The sequence below is a fragment of the Schistocerca serialis genome, chromosome 3, assembly GCF_023864345.2.
Source record: "Schistocerca serialis cubense isolate TAMUIC-IGC-003099 chromosome 3, iqSchSeri2.2, whole genome shotgun sequence".
Lineage (NCBI taxonomy): Eukaryota > Metazoa > Arthropoda > Insecta > Orthoptera > Acrididae > Schistocerca > Schistocerca serialis.
In genome coordinates, this window is record NC_064640.1 from 362893970 (window position 1) to 362914898 (window position 20929).

General features: G+C 42.4%; 1 protein-coding gene across 1 annotated transcript in view; it reads left to right on the plus strand.

The window, feature by feature from the left end:
* LOC126470173 (uncharacterized) overlaps window positions 1-20929 on the plus strand; it is a 271424-nt gene that overhangs the window by 243392 nt on the left and 7103 nt on the right. Inside the window, exon 9 of the mRNA XM_050097819.1 lies at window positions 13428-13815. Within this exon, the coding sequence (XP_049953776.1) occupies window positions 13428-13815 (388 nt within the window). The remainder of the gene's footprint in view (window positions 1-13427; window positions 13816-20929) is intronic.

Below are 20929 nucleotides of genomic sequence, written 5' to 3' on the forward strand. Positions count from 1 at the left end.
ATTTGCAGATGATGGAGTTATCCATAATGAAGTACTGTCTGAAAGAAGCTGCACAAATATTGCCAGATCTTGATAAGATTTAAAAATGGTGCATAGATTGGAAATTTGATTCAAATGTTTAGAAAAGTAAAGTTGTGCACTAACAAACAAAAATGCAGAAATGCAGTAATTTTGAGTTGGCAATCTTGTACAAATGCTTGGATGTGTAACACTTTGTAGAGGTATCAGTTGGAGTGATCACATAGGCTATGTTGTGGCTAAAGCCAGTGGTAGACATCAGTTTATTGTAGAATACTTTGGAAATGCAATCAGTCTACAAAGTAAGTGGCTTACAAATCACTCGTGCGATCCATCCTGGAATATTCTCAAGTGTGTGTGAACCATACTAAATAAGACTGACGGGGGATATTGCATGTGTACAGTGAAGGGCAGCAAGAATGGTTACAGGTTTATTTGGCCTGTGGGAGAGAGGTAGAGAGAGAGATGCTGAAAAAACTGAACTAGTAGACTCGTGAAGATAGATGTAAACTATTCCTAAAAAGCCTATTTACAGATTTTTGAGAACCAGCTTTAATTGATGACATAGGAATATACTAGAACCCCCTAAATACTGTTCCCATAGGGGTCATAAGGAGAAGATTAGATTAATTACAGCACACACAAAGGCATCTAAGCAATCATTCTTCCTGTGCTCCATACATGAATGGTATGAGAAGAAACCTTTATAACTGGTACAGTGGGACATACCCTCTACCATGCACTTCACAGTGGTTTGCAGGATGTAGATGTAGAACAGGGCTAAAGGAGAGGGAACAGTCATCATCAGAGGCTTCCTTAAAACCTGAAACCCATAAATTTCATCTCTCATGTTAAGCTTTTTCATATGTGTGTAATCATTTGTACTTTATGATGCAGATCATTTTGTTTCCTGTAGTGATTTTTGAAGGGTGCAGTGTGCACATACGAAACACTTATAAATATCCTGTGTTTCATAGGAAGTCAGAAAATATTAATAGAATTTTGTTTTAGTACAAACCCCTGCTTAAAATGTTTGACTATTTCTCAAAAATATTTTGGCAGCTGAAACAAGTTTCTATAGACTGGTAGAGGGAATAGGTCTGAAACAGAGAGTTTTAATGAATTCTTAGGTATGCATATTGTCCTTTTCTATGCATCTGAAACTGTTCTGATATTAATGTGTAAATACTTTTGGTTTGTAACAGGCCTTTGCAAGAAGATTGGTAGCCAACTTTATATACTTAGACTTTAAATATAAAGGGCAGCCACATGATAACAAAATATGTGGGGGAAAAAAGAAAGCCGGCCGGAGTGGCCGTGCGGTTCTAGGCGCTACAGTCTGGAACCAAGCGACCGCTACGGTCGCAGATTCGAATCCTGCCTCAGGCATGGATTGTGTGATGTCCTTAGGTTAGTTAGGTTTAATTAGTTCTAAGTTCTAGGCGACTGATGACCTCAGAAGTTAAGTAGCATAGTGCTCATAGCCATTTGAACCATTTGAAAAAAGAAAGAAAACTGTATATTATTTGAAAAGTAATCACCATAACTGTTGATGCAGTTATCCCACTGAGACATTAGACGGGCAATGCCTCCATGGAAAAATGTTTGCAGTTGCCTACGGAATCACAGTTGTAACACTAACATCTTTCTTCATGGCTCCAGAAATATCAAAATTGTATGGGGAGAGATCGGGACTGTATGACACAGGCTGCAGAGGTAGTGTATGCTGCAGAAGTTTCACTGGAAAACCCTTACACATCCTCCATACAGTCTCTATCTCTCCCCATGTGATATCCATATTTTGGTACCCTGAAGAGAGACATTCACGGTTGACGATTTGCTTGGTACGAAGAGGTACACACCTGTGTACCATTGTGGTTCCAGAGGCAATCGCAAACATTTTTCCATGAAGGCATTGATGGTCTTATCTCACAGTGGGATGAATGTATTAATAGTTATGGCAATTACTTTTGAAATAATAAACAGTGTACTTACTTTTTTCCATCTGTTTGTTTACATTTGGTTGCACCTTAGATTTCAATTTTTTTCCTGTATCCATTACAGCTCTATCTCATAAAATTAACTGAATGGAGACAAGAGAGTAAAAGAATGCAATATTGCTACCATGTTTCTCTCGGCAGTCAACACAAAGAGACTGAATTGTAAACTGTAAAGGAGATGAATTTGTGCTTATTAATAAGTGATCAACAAGTGAAATATTTTCATTCATTTTCTGTTTGTTATCCACTGAAAGAGGTACCAAAAACAAGGCCCCTTGAGTAGATGACATTCCCTCAGAACTGTTAATACCTTGAGAGAACCATCCATGATGAAACTATACCACACGAAGTGCAAAATATAAAAGAGGCATTAAAAATATGCAAACACCACAAACTCTACACATTACCATGTCTAATATGGTGCAGAAAAAGTGTTTTCATTCAAAACAGCTTCCTGTTATCCTGGAATGAATAAATATAGGTTTTGTATTGTTTCAGAGGGGATCTTTACCATTCTTCTCACAAAACAGTGGCAAGTTCAGATAAAAATGATGGAGGTAGATAGCAGTCTTGCATTAATATAGAGCTAGATATGACACTTCATCCTCATGCCCACTGGAGAACAAAAATTGGATAGTGGGATGGAACTGACTGGCCAAAATGGTCTCTCAATCCTTGGCTGTAAAGTGACCTTGCAGAGTATCATAGGGTCTATGGAATACAGTGATACCGCTGCCCAAATCCTCTTTGAACCTCCACCATGAATCACTTGTGGGATGTAAACTTGGCCAGAAGTTGGAAACAATGTGAAACAAGAGTTTTTTGACCAAACGAGTTTCTTTCATTGCTTCATAGCCCAGGTTTTATGGCTTCAGCACTGCATTTTTGTGTTACGGGCATTTGCCTCACTTGTGGAGTTGTTTTGGAAGTCCAACTGGCCCTACTGTTCCCTACATATGGAGCTCTCTTTGGTGCTAACAGGGTTCGTGGGTATAACACTTAGTTCTGCAGTGACGTTTGCAGCTTTTGTCATCTTATTTTTCGAATCCTCTTGAGTGACTGTTCATCACGACCACTCATCACACACCTTTGTCTGCATTGTAACTTTGCACATGATTTTATGCTTTCCTTGTATGTAGTATAGATCATCGATATGGTGGTTCCTGAAACACCAAACACTTTGACCATCTTGGTTATGGAAGCACCCACCATATGAGCACAACCGTTTTGCCCAGGTTCATGTTAACTTGGCCCTGAAAGACAGAACTACACAGAATACTGTTCTGACCACAGTTGACACCTGCAACATATTGAGGACATTGCACAGGTGTTATCCATGGTCAAATACAACAGCACAACCTGTGGGTGTGCCTGTCATCTGCATTTGTGTTCAAACATGCATTTCTCGTGGTGTTTTCATATTTTTCTCCAACACTTATATGAGATGGGGGAAATACCCTCTTGCTTGAAAAAGAATGTAATAAGTTCAGTGCCAAAGACAGCAGGCACTGACAGGTACGAATATTAACAAAGTCTCAGTTTAATAAGGCAATGGTTGCAAAATACTGACATGAATTATTAACAGAAGAATGGAAAAACTAGTAGAAACCAGCCTTGGGGAAGATCAGTTTGGGTTCCAGAGAAATGTTGCAAGATGTGAGGCAGTACTGGCCCTATGACCTATCATAGAAGAAAGATAAATCTACTACATTTATAGCGTTTATAGACTTAGAGAAAGTTTTTGACAATGTTGATTGAAATACAGTCTTTGAAATTCTGAAGGTAGCAGGGGTAAAACTGTTGTGACTCGCCGATCATTCAAAGCACCGCCGCGCAATTACGCGCGTCCTCTACGTGCGGCGCTGTCTGCCAGCCATGCAGTAGCTGCTCCACCTAAGCGGCCAGCCGAGCAGCGGCTGCTAGACTGGGACTCAGTGCTCATTCGAATACTAACGTGTACACATGTCTTGCTTGTCAACTTACTCTGTGACTTATACGTGTTGTGTCGTTCTGAAATATATGTGTTAAACTTGACATTATAACAATCGGCGACGAGGTAGTGGATTTTTCCTTTTCACCATTGACCCACAGGGTTCCATGGCTACTGTCGAGCAACTATTACAAAATCTCCTTGAACAGCAAACTCTTCTAACAGCGACAATTCGCGATTTCGTTGCGGCGTCAAATGCGGGGCGTTTCTCGTCGTTGGCTATACCTCCTTTTCCTCTTTACAGTGAGACGGCGGAAGACTGGTCTGATTATGAAAAACATCTTCGACAGCACTTATTGGCATTCATGTCACGGACGAACAACCATGTAAGTCTCTGTTCCTTTCCTGGATTTCACTTCAAATGTATCGGTTGTTGTCGCAATTGGCTCCTTTGAAGGATCCTGCGTCTTTGTCCTTTGCTGAAATGTGCTCACTTCTGTCTGTCTATTTTCAAAAGCAAACGCATGTGGTAGCCTCTGGTGTTGCCTTTTATCGTTGTCAAAAACAGCCACATCAATCCTATCGCGCTTGGGCTGCTGAACTTCATGGCCTTAGTCAAAATTGTCAATTTGTTACTGACGTTCACAAAGAATCCTATGCCGATTCCATGGTATGGGATGCTATTATCCGGTCGGCGCCTGACAAAGAAGTTCGGCAATGTGCCCTTCAGTTAGCGAATCCGACTCTAGACGAAGTTCTCTCCATTGCGCAGTCTTTTGAAATTTCTCACACCGCTGGAGTGCAAATAGAGGCGTGGGGTGATGTCAGGGAAATACAACCTCTGTGCGCTGTTGACGACGCGTGCGGCGCGTCCCCGCCGGCTGACGTGGCCGCAGTGGGCTCCCACGCGCAGCCTCGGTCTAGCCGTAAACAACCCGCTAAGAAACTGCAGCAGTATCCCCGGCAACTTCCTTCATGTCCGCGGTGTTTTACGAAACATTCACGCAAGGATTGTCCCCAACGTTGGGCTGTGTGTCACAATTGCAAAAAGAAAGGTCATGTCTTCCATTTGCAAATCTGACCGCATACATGATGTTCATGAACATGATGCTGATTCTGATTCCGTGTTGTCTGTCAATTGCACTTCTTCCCTTTCAAGGAAGTTATTCCTCACTGTCCAAATCCTTGGTCGAGATGTTCGCATGCAAGTAGATACCAGTTCTGCTGCCACTATAATTAATTCTCAGACGTATCTTCAGTTGGGTTCTCCACTCCTGTCACCTGTCACTCGGCAATTACAGACGTACAATAAACAGAAGATTTCTCTCTTGGGGCAGTTTAATGCTGAGGTATCTTACAAATCTGTCGTTTGCACTGTTCCCATATTTGTGGTCGACCAGAGCAACGAAGAAAATCTTTTCGGTTTCGATGCCTTTCACGTTTTTGGGTTCTCCATAGATGACTCTGTCAATATTGCCTCTGATGCTATTCCTTATGCTCAACTGGATTCCTTGTCGACGACATTTTCGTCCCTTTTTTTCTCCTGGGTTAGGCCGTGCAAACGACTTTGAAGCTCATATCACGCTCAAACCCACTGCTCGGCCTAAGTTTTTTCGGGCTCGGCCCATTCCTGTGGCCCTTCGTGATCGGGTAAAACGGGGGTTGGATCGTCTCACTACTTCAGGGGTCTTGCTTCCTGTCACTTCCAGTGAGTGGTCCTCTCCTGTCGTTGTCGTTGCTAAGCCAAATGGTGATATTCGCCTCTGTGGCGATTTCAAAGCCACTGTAAATGCTCAGTGCCTCATAGACACTTACCCTATGCCCCGTCCTGAAGAACTGTTCACTAAACTTGCTGGAGGCCAGTATGTTTCTAAAATTGACCTGTCAGAAGCTTATCATCAACTTCCTCTCGACCCTGCTTCCCGGCAGTTTCTGGTCCTTAACACGCCTTTCGGCCTCTATCAATACCAACGCTTGCCATTCGGGGTTGCTAGCACCCCTGCTCTCTTTCAGTGATTCTTGGAACAATTATTGCTCCCTGTCCCTGGGTGTATCAATTACATGGACGACATTGTTGTCCCTGGCTCCACCACTGAAGAACATCTTCAAAATCTCCGCACACTTTTTCATGTCTTACAGACTGTCGGTCTTAAGTTTAATCTTCAGAAATCACAATTTTTTCAGGCATCTATCACGTACTTGGGGTTTCAACTCTCTCGGGATGGTATTTGTCCGCTTCAGCAAACTGTCGTTGTGATCGATGCCCTTCCTCGCCCTACATCTGTTAAGGAACTGCAGGCCTTCGTGGGGAAAATAGCATACTATCACAAGTTTTTACCGTCTGCGGCTTCGGTGGCTCAGCCGTTGCATCGCCTGTTGCATAAAAACGTGCATTTTCACTGGTCCGCGTCATGCGAAGCTGCTTTCCAGAAATTGAAGACTATGCTGAAACAGGCCCCGTGCCTGGCTACTTATCGACCTGGCCAACATCTTGTTCTTGCCACAGGCGCCTCTCAATACGGGGTCGGTGCAGTCCTTGCGTACCGTTTTTCTTACGGTTCGGAACAACCCATTGCTTATGCCTCCAAAACGCTCACGGATGCCCAACAAAAGTATTCTCAAATTGAGAAAGAAGCTTTGGCCATTATTTATGCTCTTCATAAGTTTGGTGTTTTTCTCTATAGCTCAAAATTTCAACTTGTTATGGATCACAAACCACTTGTTCCCTTGTTTCATCCATCAACGTCACTTCCCAACAAGGCTGCACACCGCCTCCAGCGTTAGGCTCTTTACTTGTCTCGTTTCAATTATGAGATTCATTTCCAGCCAACGGCTCAACATGCAAATGCTGATGCTCTGTCTCGCCTTCCCGTGGGTCCTGATCAGGCATTCGATAGGGACGAACTTTTGTGTTTCCACCTGGATGTTGCCGATCAGCGGGTTGTGGACAGGTTCCCCATCACTGGGGACAGGCTGGCGGCTGCTACGTGTTCTGACCCTACCCTCTCCCGGGTTCTACGCTGTATTCAGAAGAGTTGGCCAGATCGCCCGTCCGCTAAGACTTCTGATCCGTTGCGGAACTACTATGCTTTGCGCTACCGCCTCATGGCTGGGGATGGTGTTACCCTCCTCTCCACTGACAATGCTTCGCCTCATTTTGTGGTACCTGCGTCTTTGCGTGCTTCGGTCTTGCGCCTCCTTCACCAAGGGCACTGGGGTGTGTCTCGCACAAAATCTCTGGCGCGCCGTCATGTGTACTGGCCTGGCAGCGACTCTGAAATAGCACACATGGTCGCTGCCTGCGGCCCTTGTGCATCACAGGCCGCTGCCCCGAAGTCATCTTTGTCACCGTGGCGTTCGCCTGAGAAGCCCTGAGAGTGCATTCATGCTGACTTTGCGGGACCCTTTTTAGGTACTTATTGGCTCCTCGTAATTGACGCCTACTCTAACTTTCCTTTCATTGTCTGTTGCACGTCGCCTACCACCGCGACAACCACCAGTGCTCTTGCCCATATTTTTTCTTTGGAAGGCCTCCCCTCTACTCTTGTTACTGATAATGGTCCGCAATTTGCCTCTTCCGAATTTGCGGATTTTTGTGCTCGTCACGGTGTTATGCATGTCACGGCCCCCCCGCCGTTCCGTCCACAATCCAACGGTGAGGCTGAACGACCGGTCCGCACATTTAAGGCTCAGATGCGGAAACTTCTGACTTCTTCTGCTGCTGATGATGTGCTTCTCCAGTTTCTGGTGTCTTACCGTTTCACCCCCACGGGCGACCACAGCCCGGCTGAGCTCTTACATGGCTGACAGCCCCGCACGCTACATCATCTTCTGCGGCCTTCCACCTCACGGCCGCGGGTGCCTTCACTTGGCCGGTTCACCGCTGACGACCTCATCTGGGTACGGGGATATGGGATATGGCAGGCGGCCAAAATGGAGCCCGGGCCGCATCTTAAGACACCGTGGCAGACGCCTGTATGAAATCTAGACGGACACGGGTGTTGCAGTGCGTCATTCTGACCAGCTTCGGCCTCGTGTGCCAGCAACGCCTGTTCCGAATGCCGCTACACCACCTTTGGCTCTACGTGACGTTCGGGATCTTGGCATCTCTCAATACTCACAACGCAGCCCTCTCACCATCATCGCGATGCCAGCACAAGAACGGACACCACCAGGAGACATGCCCATGCAGGAACCGGATGACCATCCTCTGTCAGAGCAAATCTACTTGTCTCGTCCTCCAACGGACGCCGACACATCGCCCATGTCTCCTGTCGTATCAACTGGACTTGCCGCAACGGGCAGATTGGTGCATGGGGCCCCAGCAGATTCGACCCCTACGTCTCCTGTCATCTCGACTCGTTATCATCGGGGACACTTCCGTCCGTACGGGAAGCCTCCTCCTCGAGACTTTACGGTGAGTCAAAGAACGCCTATGGACGTTAGCCATCTCCAGGACACCTCCATCAAGACCAGTGCAACAATTTCAAAGAGGGGAAAAGTTGTGACTCGCCGATCATTCAAAGCGCCGCCGCGCAATTACGCGCGTCGTCTACGTGCGGCGCTGTCTGCCAGCCATGCAGCAGCTGCGCCACCTAACCGGCCAGCCGAGCAGCAGCCGCTAGACTGGGACTCAGTGCTCATTCGAATACTAACGTGTACACATGTCTTGCTTGTCAACTTACTCTGTGACTTACACGTGTTGTGTCGTTCTGAAATATACGTGTTAAACTTGACGTTATAACAAAAACACTTGGAGCAAAATGTTATATACTACTTGTACAGAAACCAGGCAGCAGTTGTAAGGATCAAAGGACATGAAAGGCAAGCAGTGGTCAGGAAGGGAGTGAGACAGAGTTGCAGCCTGTTCACAATGTTATGCAATCTGTATATTGACGAAGCAGTGAAGGAAGCCAAAGACAAATTTTGTGACAGAATTAAATTTCAGGGAGAAGGAATAAAAACTTCGTAATTTTCTGACAGTGTAGCAATTCTTCTAGATATAACAAAGGACTTGAAAGTGCAGTTGAATGGAATGGACAGTGTCTTGAAAGGTGGATATAAGATGTACATTAACAAAAGCAAAACAAGGGTAATGGAATGTAGTCAAATTAAACCAGGTAATACTGAGGGAATCAGTTAGGAAATGAAACACTAAAGCTAGTGGATGAGGTTTGTTATTCAGCAGCAAAATAGCTGGTTGAAATAAAGAGGATATAAAAAGGAGACTGGCAATGACAAGAAGAGTTTGTGAAGAAGGGAAATTTGTGAACGTTGAGTATAAATTTAAGTGTTGGGAAGTCTTTTCTGAAGGTATTTATCTGGAGTGTAGCCTTGCACAGAAGTGAAACGGAGACAATAAGCAGTGCAGGCAAGAAGAGAATAGAAGCTTTTGTAATGTGGTGGTACAGAAGAATGCTGAAAATTAGATGGTTAGCTCACTTAACTAATAATGAGTTACTGAATAGAAATGGGGAGAAAAGAAATAAAGAAGGGGTCAGTTTATAGGGCCCATTCTGAGACACCAGGGAATTGTCAATTTAGTATTTGAGGCAAGTGTGGAAGGTAAAAATTACAGAAGGAAACAAAAAGATGTGTACAGTAAGCAGGTTAAAATGGATGTGGGTTGTAGTAGTTATTCAGAATTGAAGATTACTGTGCGGGGCAGAGCAGTATGCGGAGTGCTGCATCAAACCAGTCTTCAGACTGAAGACAACAGAACAACATTCATATTTAAAAGTGTGTGTGTGTGTGTGTGTGTGTGTGTGTGAGAGAGAGAGAGAGAGAGAGAGAGAGAGAGAGAGAGAGAGAATAGAGAGACGAATATTGTTAAAAGATCATGTTTTAACTCTAGCATGACATACTGAGAAAATTTAATACATAACTGCCATAAAAAAAAGTCCAATCTTCAGCCAAAACAGTATTGGTAGGAAACAAGTAAACTCTTAATTCTCTTTTAGGGACCTCTAACAATGAATATGGTGCAGCTCTTCAAAAACTCAAATTTAATACAAACCTGATCTGGCTTGAACACGAGAACAATTATATAAACTCTTATCATGGCAATGTATGATATGTTATTGCTGGTTTGTTTACTTGTGTGGGAAATAAACAAAGTATTTGACACTGAGGAATGCCATTAGTATTTCCACATTTTGAATTTAGTTTTACTCCGGTTGGGGAAATCTGTTAATGTATTTGTTATATCTTGTGGAGAAGAAAAAAACCTGTGAGAGAGCATAGTTCTTGGCAAAATAAGACCAATTTTTTATTAAAATTTTTAAATTTATGCTATTAATTGCCTTTGCAAGTAAGTCAAACTGAGAAGTAATTGACAAGTTATTCTCAATAAAGTCTGTATTCTGTACTCTCTTTTTTTCTCAAATGTAATAATAATTTTTAAAAAATCCATGAACTTAGGCATTACAGCACTGTAATCAAACCTGAATACCTTTATCAAGCAGAAATTTTGATTTTAAATAGAAAGAGGGATATTGAAGAAATTCAAAAGCAAGAAAAATTATTAGGAAAATATTACTGATGGAGAAACTTATATGCTGAGAAGTAATGAGGAAATAGAAGAATACACAGACGTACGTGGTGACATGAGTAAACGAAGACTTAAATTTTATGGGCACATTAAAAGAGTGGCACACCTAGGTTGACAAAACAAATAGCAGAATTCTACAAAAACAGAAGTAAGGCCAAATCTGTTCCAGTTAAATGGATCACTATGATTGAGGAGTATCTTAAAACAGCCGGTATAACTCACACAGACATTTCAGATGGAAAAATTTTCAAAGGATATTTGATTGGAAATCATAAAACAGACTGAGGCTTCATTCTGAAACAATGTTTCAAATTTGGGCACAAAGGAAGGCCAAAAGTGACATTGATTGATTGTACCTTGCATGGTCCTATTGGGCCCATACATGAATAATAATAATAAGAAGAAGAAGAAGAAGAAGAAGGCAGCACAATAAAGTGCACAAAAAGTTAATACCTCACTAGCCACACCTTCAAAGACAGAAGAATGTCTGCACTTTTACCATATACTTATTAGTTTGCTTTTTGACTGAGCTTGTGAGAAACTCTTTTGTCAAGAGCATGTCTTTGCTTACCAGTGGTTGAAGCAATGATAGTTGCAAAGATTCTAGACAGGGTCTTTTATAGTTCACAATCTTTCCCAGAATGTCTGAACGAAACAAAAAGGGCCAAACTGGGCATCCGGCAGCCTTGTAAAGACAGATACGTTTTCCCCCATTAACGTTATTGATATTATTGTAGATAGGTACTGTCAAAGTCTTTTGGATGAATCTTGCTGCGGGGACTGTTTATGAGGCATCAGTAGTGATTTGCTTTAAAGGAGGAGGAGGAGATTAGTGTTTAACGTCCCGTCGACAACGAGGTCATTAGAGACGAGCGCAAGCTTGGGTTAGGGAAGGATGGGGAAGGAAATCGGCCGTGCCCTTTCAAAGGAACCATCCCGGCATTTGCCTGAAGCGATTTTAGGGAAATCACGGAAAACCTAAATCAGGATGGCCAGAGACGGGATTGAACCGTTGTCATCCTGAATGCGAGTCCAGTGTGCTAACCACTGCGCCACCTCGCTCGGTTTTGCTTTTAAAAAAGTGCAATTATTGAAAGGTAATGTATAATCTAAATACACATATCAAAAAGAGTTGTGCATCACCTCGGTTCCGAAAGTTCCGGAACCTATACAGAAAATTGGAATAGAGATCAACATAAGCATCATTTCTGCCCTTTTTATTGCACATGAAAACCACACATTGCACATTGCACATCCATAGAGCGAGACCTTCAGAGGTGATTCTCCAGAGTGCTGTACACACCGGTACCTCTTAATACCCAGTAGCACAGCCTCTTGCATTGATGCATGCCTGTATTCGTCATGGTATACTATCCACAAGTTCATCAAGACACTGTTGGTCCAGATTGTCCCACTCCTCAATGGCAATTCGGTGTACGCCCCTCAGAGTGGTTGGTGTGTCATGTCATCCATAAACAAACATTTTCAATCTATCCCAGGCATTCGATAGGGTTCACATCTGGAGAACATGCTGGCCACTCTAGTCGAACGATGTCATTATCCTGAAGGAAGTCATTCACAAGATGTGCACGATGGGGGCACGAACTGTCATCCATGAAGGCGAGTGCTTCACCAATATGGTTGCACTATCAGTCGGGGGATGGCATTCCCATATCGTACAGCCATTACGGTGCCTTCCGTGACCACCAGCAGTGTACGTCGACCCCACATAATGCCACACCAAAACAGCAGGGAACCTCCACCTTGCTGCATTCAGTGGACAGATTGTCTAAGGCGTTCAGCCTGACCGGGTTGCCTCTAGACACGTCTCCGGCAACTGTCTGGTTGAAGGCATATGCGACATTCATTGGTGAAGAGAACATGATGCCAATCCTGAGCAGTCCATTCGGCATGTTGTTGGGCCCATCTGTACCATGCTGCATGGTGTCGTGGCTGCAAAGATGGACCTCGCCATGGACATTGGGAGTGAAGTTGCGCTTCATGCAGCCTATAGCGCACAGTTTGAGTCATAACATGAAGTCCTGTGGCTGCACAAAAAGCATTATTCAACGTGGTGGCATTGCTGTCAGGGTTCCTCCAAGCCATAATCTGTAGGTAGCAGTCATCCATTGCAGTAGTAGCCCTTGGGCAGCCTGAGCAAGGCATGTCATCAACAGTTCCTGTCTCTCTGTATCTCCTCCATGTCAGGAAAACATTGCTTTGGTTCACTCTGAGATGCTTGGACACTTCCATTGTTGAGAGCCATTCCTGGCACAAAGTAACAATGGACACAATCAAACCGTACTATTTACTGTCTAGGCTTGGTTTAACTACAGGCAACATGAGCCGTGTACCTCCTTCCTGGTGGAATGACTGGAACTGATCAGCTGTCAGACCCCCTCCGATGTGTCTGTGATGCAATATCCACAGTCAACATCTCTCTTCAGGAGTTCTGGGAACCGGAGTGACGCAAAACTTTTTTTTTTTTTTTTTTTTTTTTTTTTTTTTTTGTGTGTGTGTGTGTGTGTGTGTGTGTGTGTGTGTGTGTGTGTGTGTGTTATGGCAGAACAGATTGCAAAGAATTTTTTTTTTCCCCCAGAGATGAGGTTCCTTACAGAAGTAAAGCTGTGATGACAGGTCTTAAGTCATGCTTGGGTAGCTCAATTGGTTGAGCACTTGCCTGAGAAAGGCAAAGGTCACGAGTTCGTGACTCGGTCTGGCGCTCAGTTTTAACCTGCCACAAAGTTGTTTGTTAGTTAATTTATGTTAAACTGTAGTTTTTTTTTGTGCAGTCAACTCTATTTCGTATTATTTATGCTTTAATTTTTCATAATTCATTTGTTTGAAAGTTTAAATTACAAGAACAGTTGTGCATGTTATTTCTTCGTTGATATTTTCTAATTTTTGTCACTATCCATCAATATTACAGGACAGATTTCTAGATTACCTTGGCCTGAAGAACAATACAGAAGTCAATTCTACTGTACAACATAAGAGAACATCTAAAGATGTGAGATGGAAGGTTGCTGGCGTGAATTTTACTCGTTGCTGCTCCATTCCTGTGTCTTCTCCTCTTGGACTAGCTTTACACAGGAGAACAAAACCGTCAACTGTTTCCTCAGAAGTTCATCTAGGAAAAGTGGAAAGACATTGTGTCGACTATACGGACTTTCTTCCACGAACGCGTGAAGCCAAGCATTCAGATGGTCCATGGCCTACCACTTGGAAACGAAATAAAACATCTACAAATGCATGGGCCCATATTTACAAATTCCCTAGGAAACATCTGAGGTGTCGTCCTCCTGTACCAGACACAGGTTAGTAGTTCTGTGGATTTTACTGCTTCCAGCTGCAAAATAAATAATTAATAGTGGCATTAACATTAGAATTTCTGATTGCTATGTGATATAACTTTTCCAATCAGTAAGGTTTCATTGCAGTTTCTGTTGTTGTAATGCTACAATATTCATACATACAGATCTTAAAGTAACTTTTGAAACTGATGTATTTATTCGGTGAGTTATTACCTGTACTCTGTAAATTATTTATTTTCCACCAAGGACTTAACATATTGATATATTTGTTTCAGTGTTGGTGGTGTGAAACATGTACAGGTACTTCCATTTGAAGTCAGAGACATGGAATTTTATCATAATGTCAACAGAAATCATCGACTGCATGCATATCAATTAAAGGATACTGATCTTCTACTTCTCTCATGTGTCACTTGTGTTTATGGTGATGTACTTCACCGACAAATTTTTCTTCTCTGTGGCTATCTTGTAGATTTCCAAAGATAAATCATTAGCTGACTTTTAGGATTCAGCAGCACATTTGTGTCTGTTGGATTCCAAAGCAGGCCGTGAAAATCAGTGTGTTCTGGAATAAGATAGTTGATTGCTTAATTGTTGATGAGATAGCATATAAACAACAGGAAAATATTCCTAAAAGGAAGCCGTAGATATTAATAAGGATATTTGTGAATTAAAAACATTACATTAACTGCATACTGATCTTGCAAGTTTTCCATTATTATTCTCCATTAAGGGGACAAGGGGGAACAAGGAGGGGGGGGGGCATGGTTGCAACAAGAAGTTTGATTGATCATACATGTAGTATATGTTACTGATGATAGAATTGTAGCAACCAGTCACTGTTTATGTTAACAAATTTATTTTGTTATCTTTCACTAGTTTGAGTGTGGCTATCTGCCAAAATATGAACATTATCTTCTATCTATCTTCCTTCCTTCTTCTGTATACATGTAAACTGATGTCCTGTGCTGCACTTTGTGTGTTCAGGCTGATCTCAGGAACTATTATAGGTATATTGATCTGGTTTTGACTGATAGACTGATTCACTAGGAAGGTTCATGAGCATGATTTATAAATATTCCATAGAAATTGCCTGAATGATGACAAATCAGTCCTTACCACAGTGAAAATTAGGCCATTGCCACATAGGAGTCAGTACAGCCACAACAACTCCAGAGAGCAGTAAAGTTTGACCGAAATTGATGATGGTGGTTTAGCAGTAAAGGACATGCCTGGAAACCGAAAGGTCACGGGATTGAATACTGGGCAGACCATTGATTTTTCACATTGCCTTTTAACGTTGCATTCACCTCTCAATGATGTGGTGATTTGCCAGAAACAAAATGTGGTTTAGAAGCAGCGTTAAACTGTAGATCCCCTTTCCATGGTTGGATAACTGGTTAGGGACACGCAAGTCACCGAAGTGACATCCAGCCAAAAGACTTGTACCAGACCATTGTGCCACACAGTATTATTATTATTATTATTATTATTATGAGCTTAATCTATAAGTCTGTGCATATGTTTCCTTATATACATCTTATAAATATAAGTCCACCAGCACATTTTTCTGCCTGTATTTACAACCTCATCTCAGGAACTACAGTAGGGATTTTGATACTTAGGCCAGACTGACACTGGAGGCGGAAGGTTCTCACGAGGCTCAAATGTTATCTGTCGCATATTTCATTGGCATTTGCAGAGATCGTGACAGTGATGGAGCTGTGAACTACTGCACCACCTGCAGTGGTCACAGTGGCATGGCAACATTGATGCCCATGCACTTGCCTCTAAACAAAATTATCACTGTGCCAGACAAGTCATCCGCATGTTGGCACTTGAGTGCTACCTGTAAAAAGTAAGGGTGGGTTGCTTGTACATAATAAACAGAGTCTGCTTATCATTTTGCATCTGGTTACAGCACAATAATGCACATCTGATAGGAAAAAGAAGTTTCAATAGATTTTGTTTCACATTGTCGACGTGTGCAAATTTTACCAGTAGGTAACGTATGTTTTCGTACAGTGTTGTGTCCAGGACATAGAATAATGGTACAGATTTATTATGTATTAAAATCTACTTATAGAATACGTATTTTATGTAAATAGGTTATGGCAAATAAGAAATTTTAACAGCTGAAAATTTCGGGATGTAGTAACAACAATAAAGAAAAGGTAGATTTATACTCACCACATTGAGGAGCTGTTGAGTTGCAGACAGTCACAGTGAAAAACAAGTTAAAATATTTGAGCTTTCAGACAGAGTCTGTTACACATGCACACGCAGCCACTGCCTCCCGGTGGTGGGAACTGACTGCAGTTCTTCAGATCTATTATAAAATTACTAGAGATGTGAACAGCTAGCAAACTGTGTCATTACCGAAAATGTTTTTAAAATTCATTTCTACATTTAAAAACTGGGAAGTGTTACTCGTAGGAATAGTTGCATCTAAGCGATGTTACTTGACCCATGGCTCATCATTGAGAGAGACAGGGAGAGAGTGAGTTCAAAGCAAACAATACAAAATACTTGCAGCTGGTTATGGGCTTGTGAATAAAGTTGTACAGTTAGAGCACAAGAGAAAGCTAATGAACGTGTTTTACTAACTTCTCCTTCAAGGGCACATCCATCACCTTTTACCACAACAACAAATTTTAATTTGTGGGAAATCTTTGACAAAGAATTGGCAAATAGCACAAAAATTAAGATTCAAAGGCTATGGCTATCATTAACATCACCAACTACAGTTCAGAAATGTTGCTCTGAAGGGCTGGTGATTCTCTGTGATGGTGGGAACAAATAAATCTTCTTTATTCACTTTTATGTTCAGTGGTCCTAAAAAAGAGTTTATATGCCAGCAAGTTCATTACCTTCAAAAAGGATAAACACAGGACAAACTATGAAAACAAGTCAATTGAGACCATTAAAATTTTCATAAATGTTCCCTTTACCATTTTCACTTTTTAGCTTCTGACATACAGCTGGTAATCCATTTAAGGGATTTAAGGGCTGCAAGACTACTGGGAGCCTATTTTAATCTCAGTTTCATTTGCTGGAGCTTAAAAAATTTCTGATCCACACGAGTTTGGCATGTGTAATTACACTCAAATATTTCAATTTTTAAAATGATGACCTTTTAATTATGTATATAACACATACTGTTGTTATTATTATATATTCTTAATTGCAATGGAGTATGTTTCATGAGAAATAGTTCTAATTATAGACATTTTATGAACTTTCAAGTTAAAAAATTTCTACCTTAATTTTTATCCAATATTCTAAAACATTGTTATTAAAACATGGGTGTAAGCAGTGGGAGGAGGGTACAGCTGCATGCGGCCACTCGGAAAAATCTGATGTTCACAAACTGAACTTACATCATGCTGCATCACACAAACAGATGCAGCACTTAAGTATCAGTTTGAATAAAGGCGGAATATGCAATGGATACTGACCAGTAACAAGTGTACCCAGAACCATTTGTTGTGAAATCCCAAAACTCTCCCCCCGCAGTATCAGGTGCTAGAAAGGGGCTAGAATAGACTCACGGTTTTTTCTTGTCTGTCATAAGAGGCAACTAAAAGGAGTCTTATACCTAATTAAGTTTTTACATTGAAGACTTAAAACACCCAGCAGTTTTAGCTCATTTCAAAATCTTTCCCTCAATCTTTTTTACTTAATTACTTATGGTCGCATTTTAGTGTTTGACATCCATTTTTCTGAATTTCAGAGAAATGCAGGCTCTTTGGGGAATAGCACCGTATGTGGTGCATAATCTACCCACCATGCACTGTTACCTTCTGTACCTGCTATTAGAGTGGATTTATCTTTGCACACAAAATTCATCATGGTAACCATTGTGTGTGTGTGTGTGTGTGTGTGTGTGTGTGTGTGTGTGTGTGTGTGTGTGTGTGTGTGTGTGTGATTTTTTTGGGGGGGAGGGTGGGGGGAGCAGCATCATGCACCCCATGGCTGCAGCTCCGAGGGATCACACTGCTGCGGTCTGAGCTGTAATCCCCCGATGTATACCACGGAGTAGGTGCCTGTACAATCTATGGCACTGGGACTCCAGGCAATGATTACTATGCCACATAGCCTTTGCTGTGCCAGTGAGGAGCATGTGGGAAGAGCCCCTGATTGGCAAGAGTGACATCATGGCAGATGATGCACAGTAAAACAGATCAGACTCACCCATCCCAGTGGCCTTGGCAACCCAGCTGTCTCAGTGGATAAAAAATAAGGTTTTACTGCAGAGGCTTACAACGCCATTTTGTTTCTGTCTTTAGCCATACCATGGGATTGGTGTCTGGCAAGGAGAAATGGAGGTGGGTGTTTTACCCAATTCCTAGTGTGCTTCGGAACTGACAGAGAAGCTTTTGCAACAAATAACACAGTTTTCTTCAGAAATACTGGGATCCATTCAGAGAAGTTTCTGCAATAGAAAAGATGAGAAATGGATCGCTGTTGATCAAAACATTGAATGCTCGAGGATACATCAGTTACCATCTTCCTTCATAACAAATTCTACAGGATTTGAGGTATCATCTTCCAACAGGACCTAGTGCTACAAACAGATGACGAACTGTGTGCTAATCTAGAGCAGCACAGAGTCCATTTTGTTTGTCACATCTGGAGAGGACCTAAGGATAGTAGATGGACGCTGGAGCTTTCATCCTAGCCCTCAGTGAAACTACTTTACCTGAAAAAGTTATGGTCATGGTATATAGGTTTGATATTAAGCCTTATTTCCCTCCTCCTATGAGATGTTTTCAGTTCCATAAGTGTGGACACATGTCGTCCTGCTGTACTTGGGAGGCTACGTAAGGGCGTGCAGCAGGACAACTCATATGGGCAGCCCTTGTGAACAACCCGTAACATGTGTAAACTGCTTAAAACAGCATCCTCCTCATTCACAGACATGTTCAGATTTCAAAAAAGGAGAAGAGAATCCAGTAATATAAAACTCTTGATAACCTGTTTTATCGAGGTGCTAAGAAAAAGTTTGAACAATTCTACCCAATTGATATGACATCAGGCTTCACGAATATTGTGTCAAAATTCGCACTTACTGCAATGTCAAGGTCTCAGACAGGAACTTCTTGCCCTAGCTGTGTGTCAGTACCCATTTTCCAGATGGGGAGGAAACACCAGCTCCCTTGACCTCCCGCACCCACAGCATAAGTGGTAACCACCCCATTCATCCTCCTCCAGCATCGTTAAGGAACAGGACACCTGGCAGAGTGCTCCCCTTTCAGGACCAAACAGACCAGTGGTCTACCACCACTCACTGGCCAAGAGGACCACAGACTGCAAGTCATAGGAAAGAACAGTCCTTCTCTGTCACAGGAAACAAGACAGGACAGTCCTCGCGGAAACCAAAATCTCACAGAGACAAGAAGAACAAATCAGAAGTTAAATCTGATATATAATTCTGCTGCTTTGGTTGATCTGCTCCCTCTCCCTCTCCAGTCAAGCCGATGGACACCAATGAAAAACCGCACATTCATGTGGAGCAAAACTTAGAGCAGCAAAGTAATTCATACTCTTGTTTCCCCTTCACTGCCTTCTGAGACTATCTGATGTTTCTTTACTGCAACTGTAACAGTTACCACCTTGGTGAACTCCAGCACTTCAGGAGAGACAGTTCTCAAAAACCCAATTCCCTTGTATTAAAAATTACTAATCGTACTGTACAAATCACATTACTGCCAAGAGGTCATCTGCCACGCATTGAGCAGATGCCAGTAACCACTGTGTTAGAAGCCGTGGCTGTTAGTGTCTAGTTCTCAGTTAAGGTAACAGTATGTAATATCTGCGTACGCCCCAATCAGTCCTACACCATATCATGAGCTGGTGGAGCTAGCGAAACAGCTGCAACCACCCTTCTTCCTACTGAGGGAATTTCAGTGCCCATAATCATCCGTAGGCTAGCCAAACAACATGTAGCAGGGGCCAAGTAATAGAGCAGTTAATTTTAGCAGTAGAAGTCTTCCTTATTAACACTTGAGCTGCAACAAATTTTAGTACGGTCCATGGAACATACCGAGCCATAGATATTACAGACTGCAGCCCAAGCATCTCACTCTTAATCCAGTGGTCCATCCAAGGCAACCTCTGGTATAGCGACTATTTTCCTGCACCACAGTAATTACTTCAGAAAGCCAACTGGCAAGCCTTCACCTCCAAAGCACCGTTTGAAACCAGGCAAGAGAAGGATATTGAAGGAGTGGTATAAGGTACTATTGACATGATTTTATGTACTATGGAAGCAGCAATATCCTATTCTTCAGTCTCTCTCTGATGAACACCGGTGCAGTGGAGGTTTGTCAGAGAATGTTGCAGAGCACTTCAACAACACAAGTGCCACCACTCAATAGAACAATTAACAGCATTCAAGACACTTCGAGCAAAGACATAGCATCTAATCAAGAGGAGAAAGCAGGAGTGTTGGCAACAGTATGTATCATTTATGTAAGCCCACACCCCACTGGAAAATTCTGCAGCATTTGAGCCTACCCACTGTCTACACTAGTTCATAGTTTCTCCTTCAGTGGCAACATCCGTACTGATCCCACACTCATGGTTGAATTTTTCGTGGCAATGTACAATGTTACATTTAATGACTGCGAGTTCCACTGTGCAATAGCAGAATGGCAATGCATAGGACTGAGTAAGGTGACACAATGCTTAGCACCCCAGACTCACATTTGAGAGGAGGACTGTTCAAATCCGTGCCCTGCCATCTTCATTTAAGTTTTACGTGATTTGTCTAAAGTACTCCAATCAAATGCTGGGATGGTTCCTTCGAAAAGGAATGGCAAGTTTTCTTCCCTATTGTTGAAACAATCCAAACTTGCACTCTGTCTCTAATGACCTCATTCTTGATGGGACATTAAGCCCTTATCTTCCTCTGTTCCTTCCTTCCTTTGGGAGACAGCGCCTGGTCCCGATAAAATCCATAATCAAATGCTTAAATACCTTAGCAACGGCAGCATAAAACACATCCTAGGGTTTTTCAATCATACTTTACAGGAAGGGGAGTTTCTCTTCCAATAGTGGGAGGGGTATTATTATTCCTACCATTAAACTGGGAAAATACCCTCAAATTTTTACT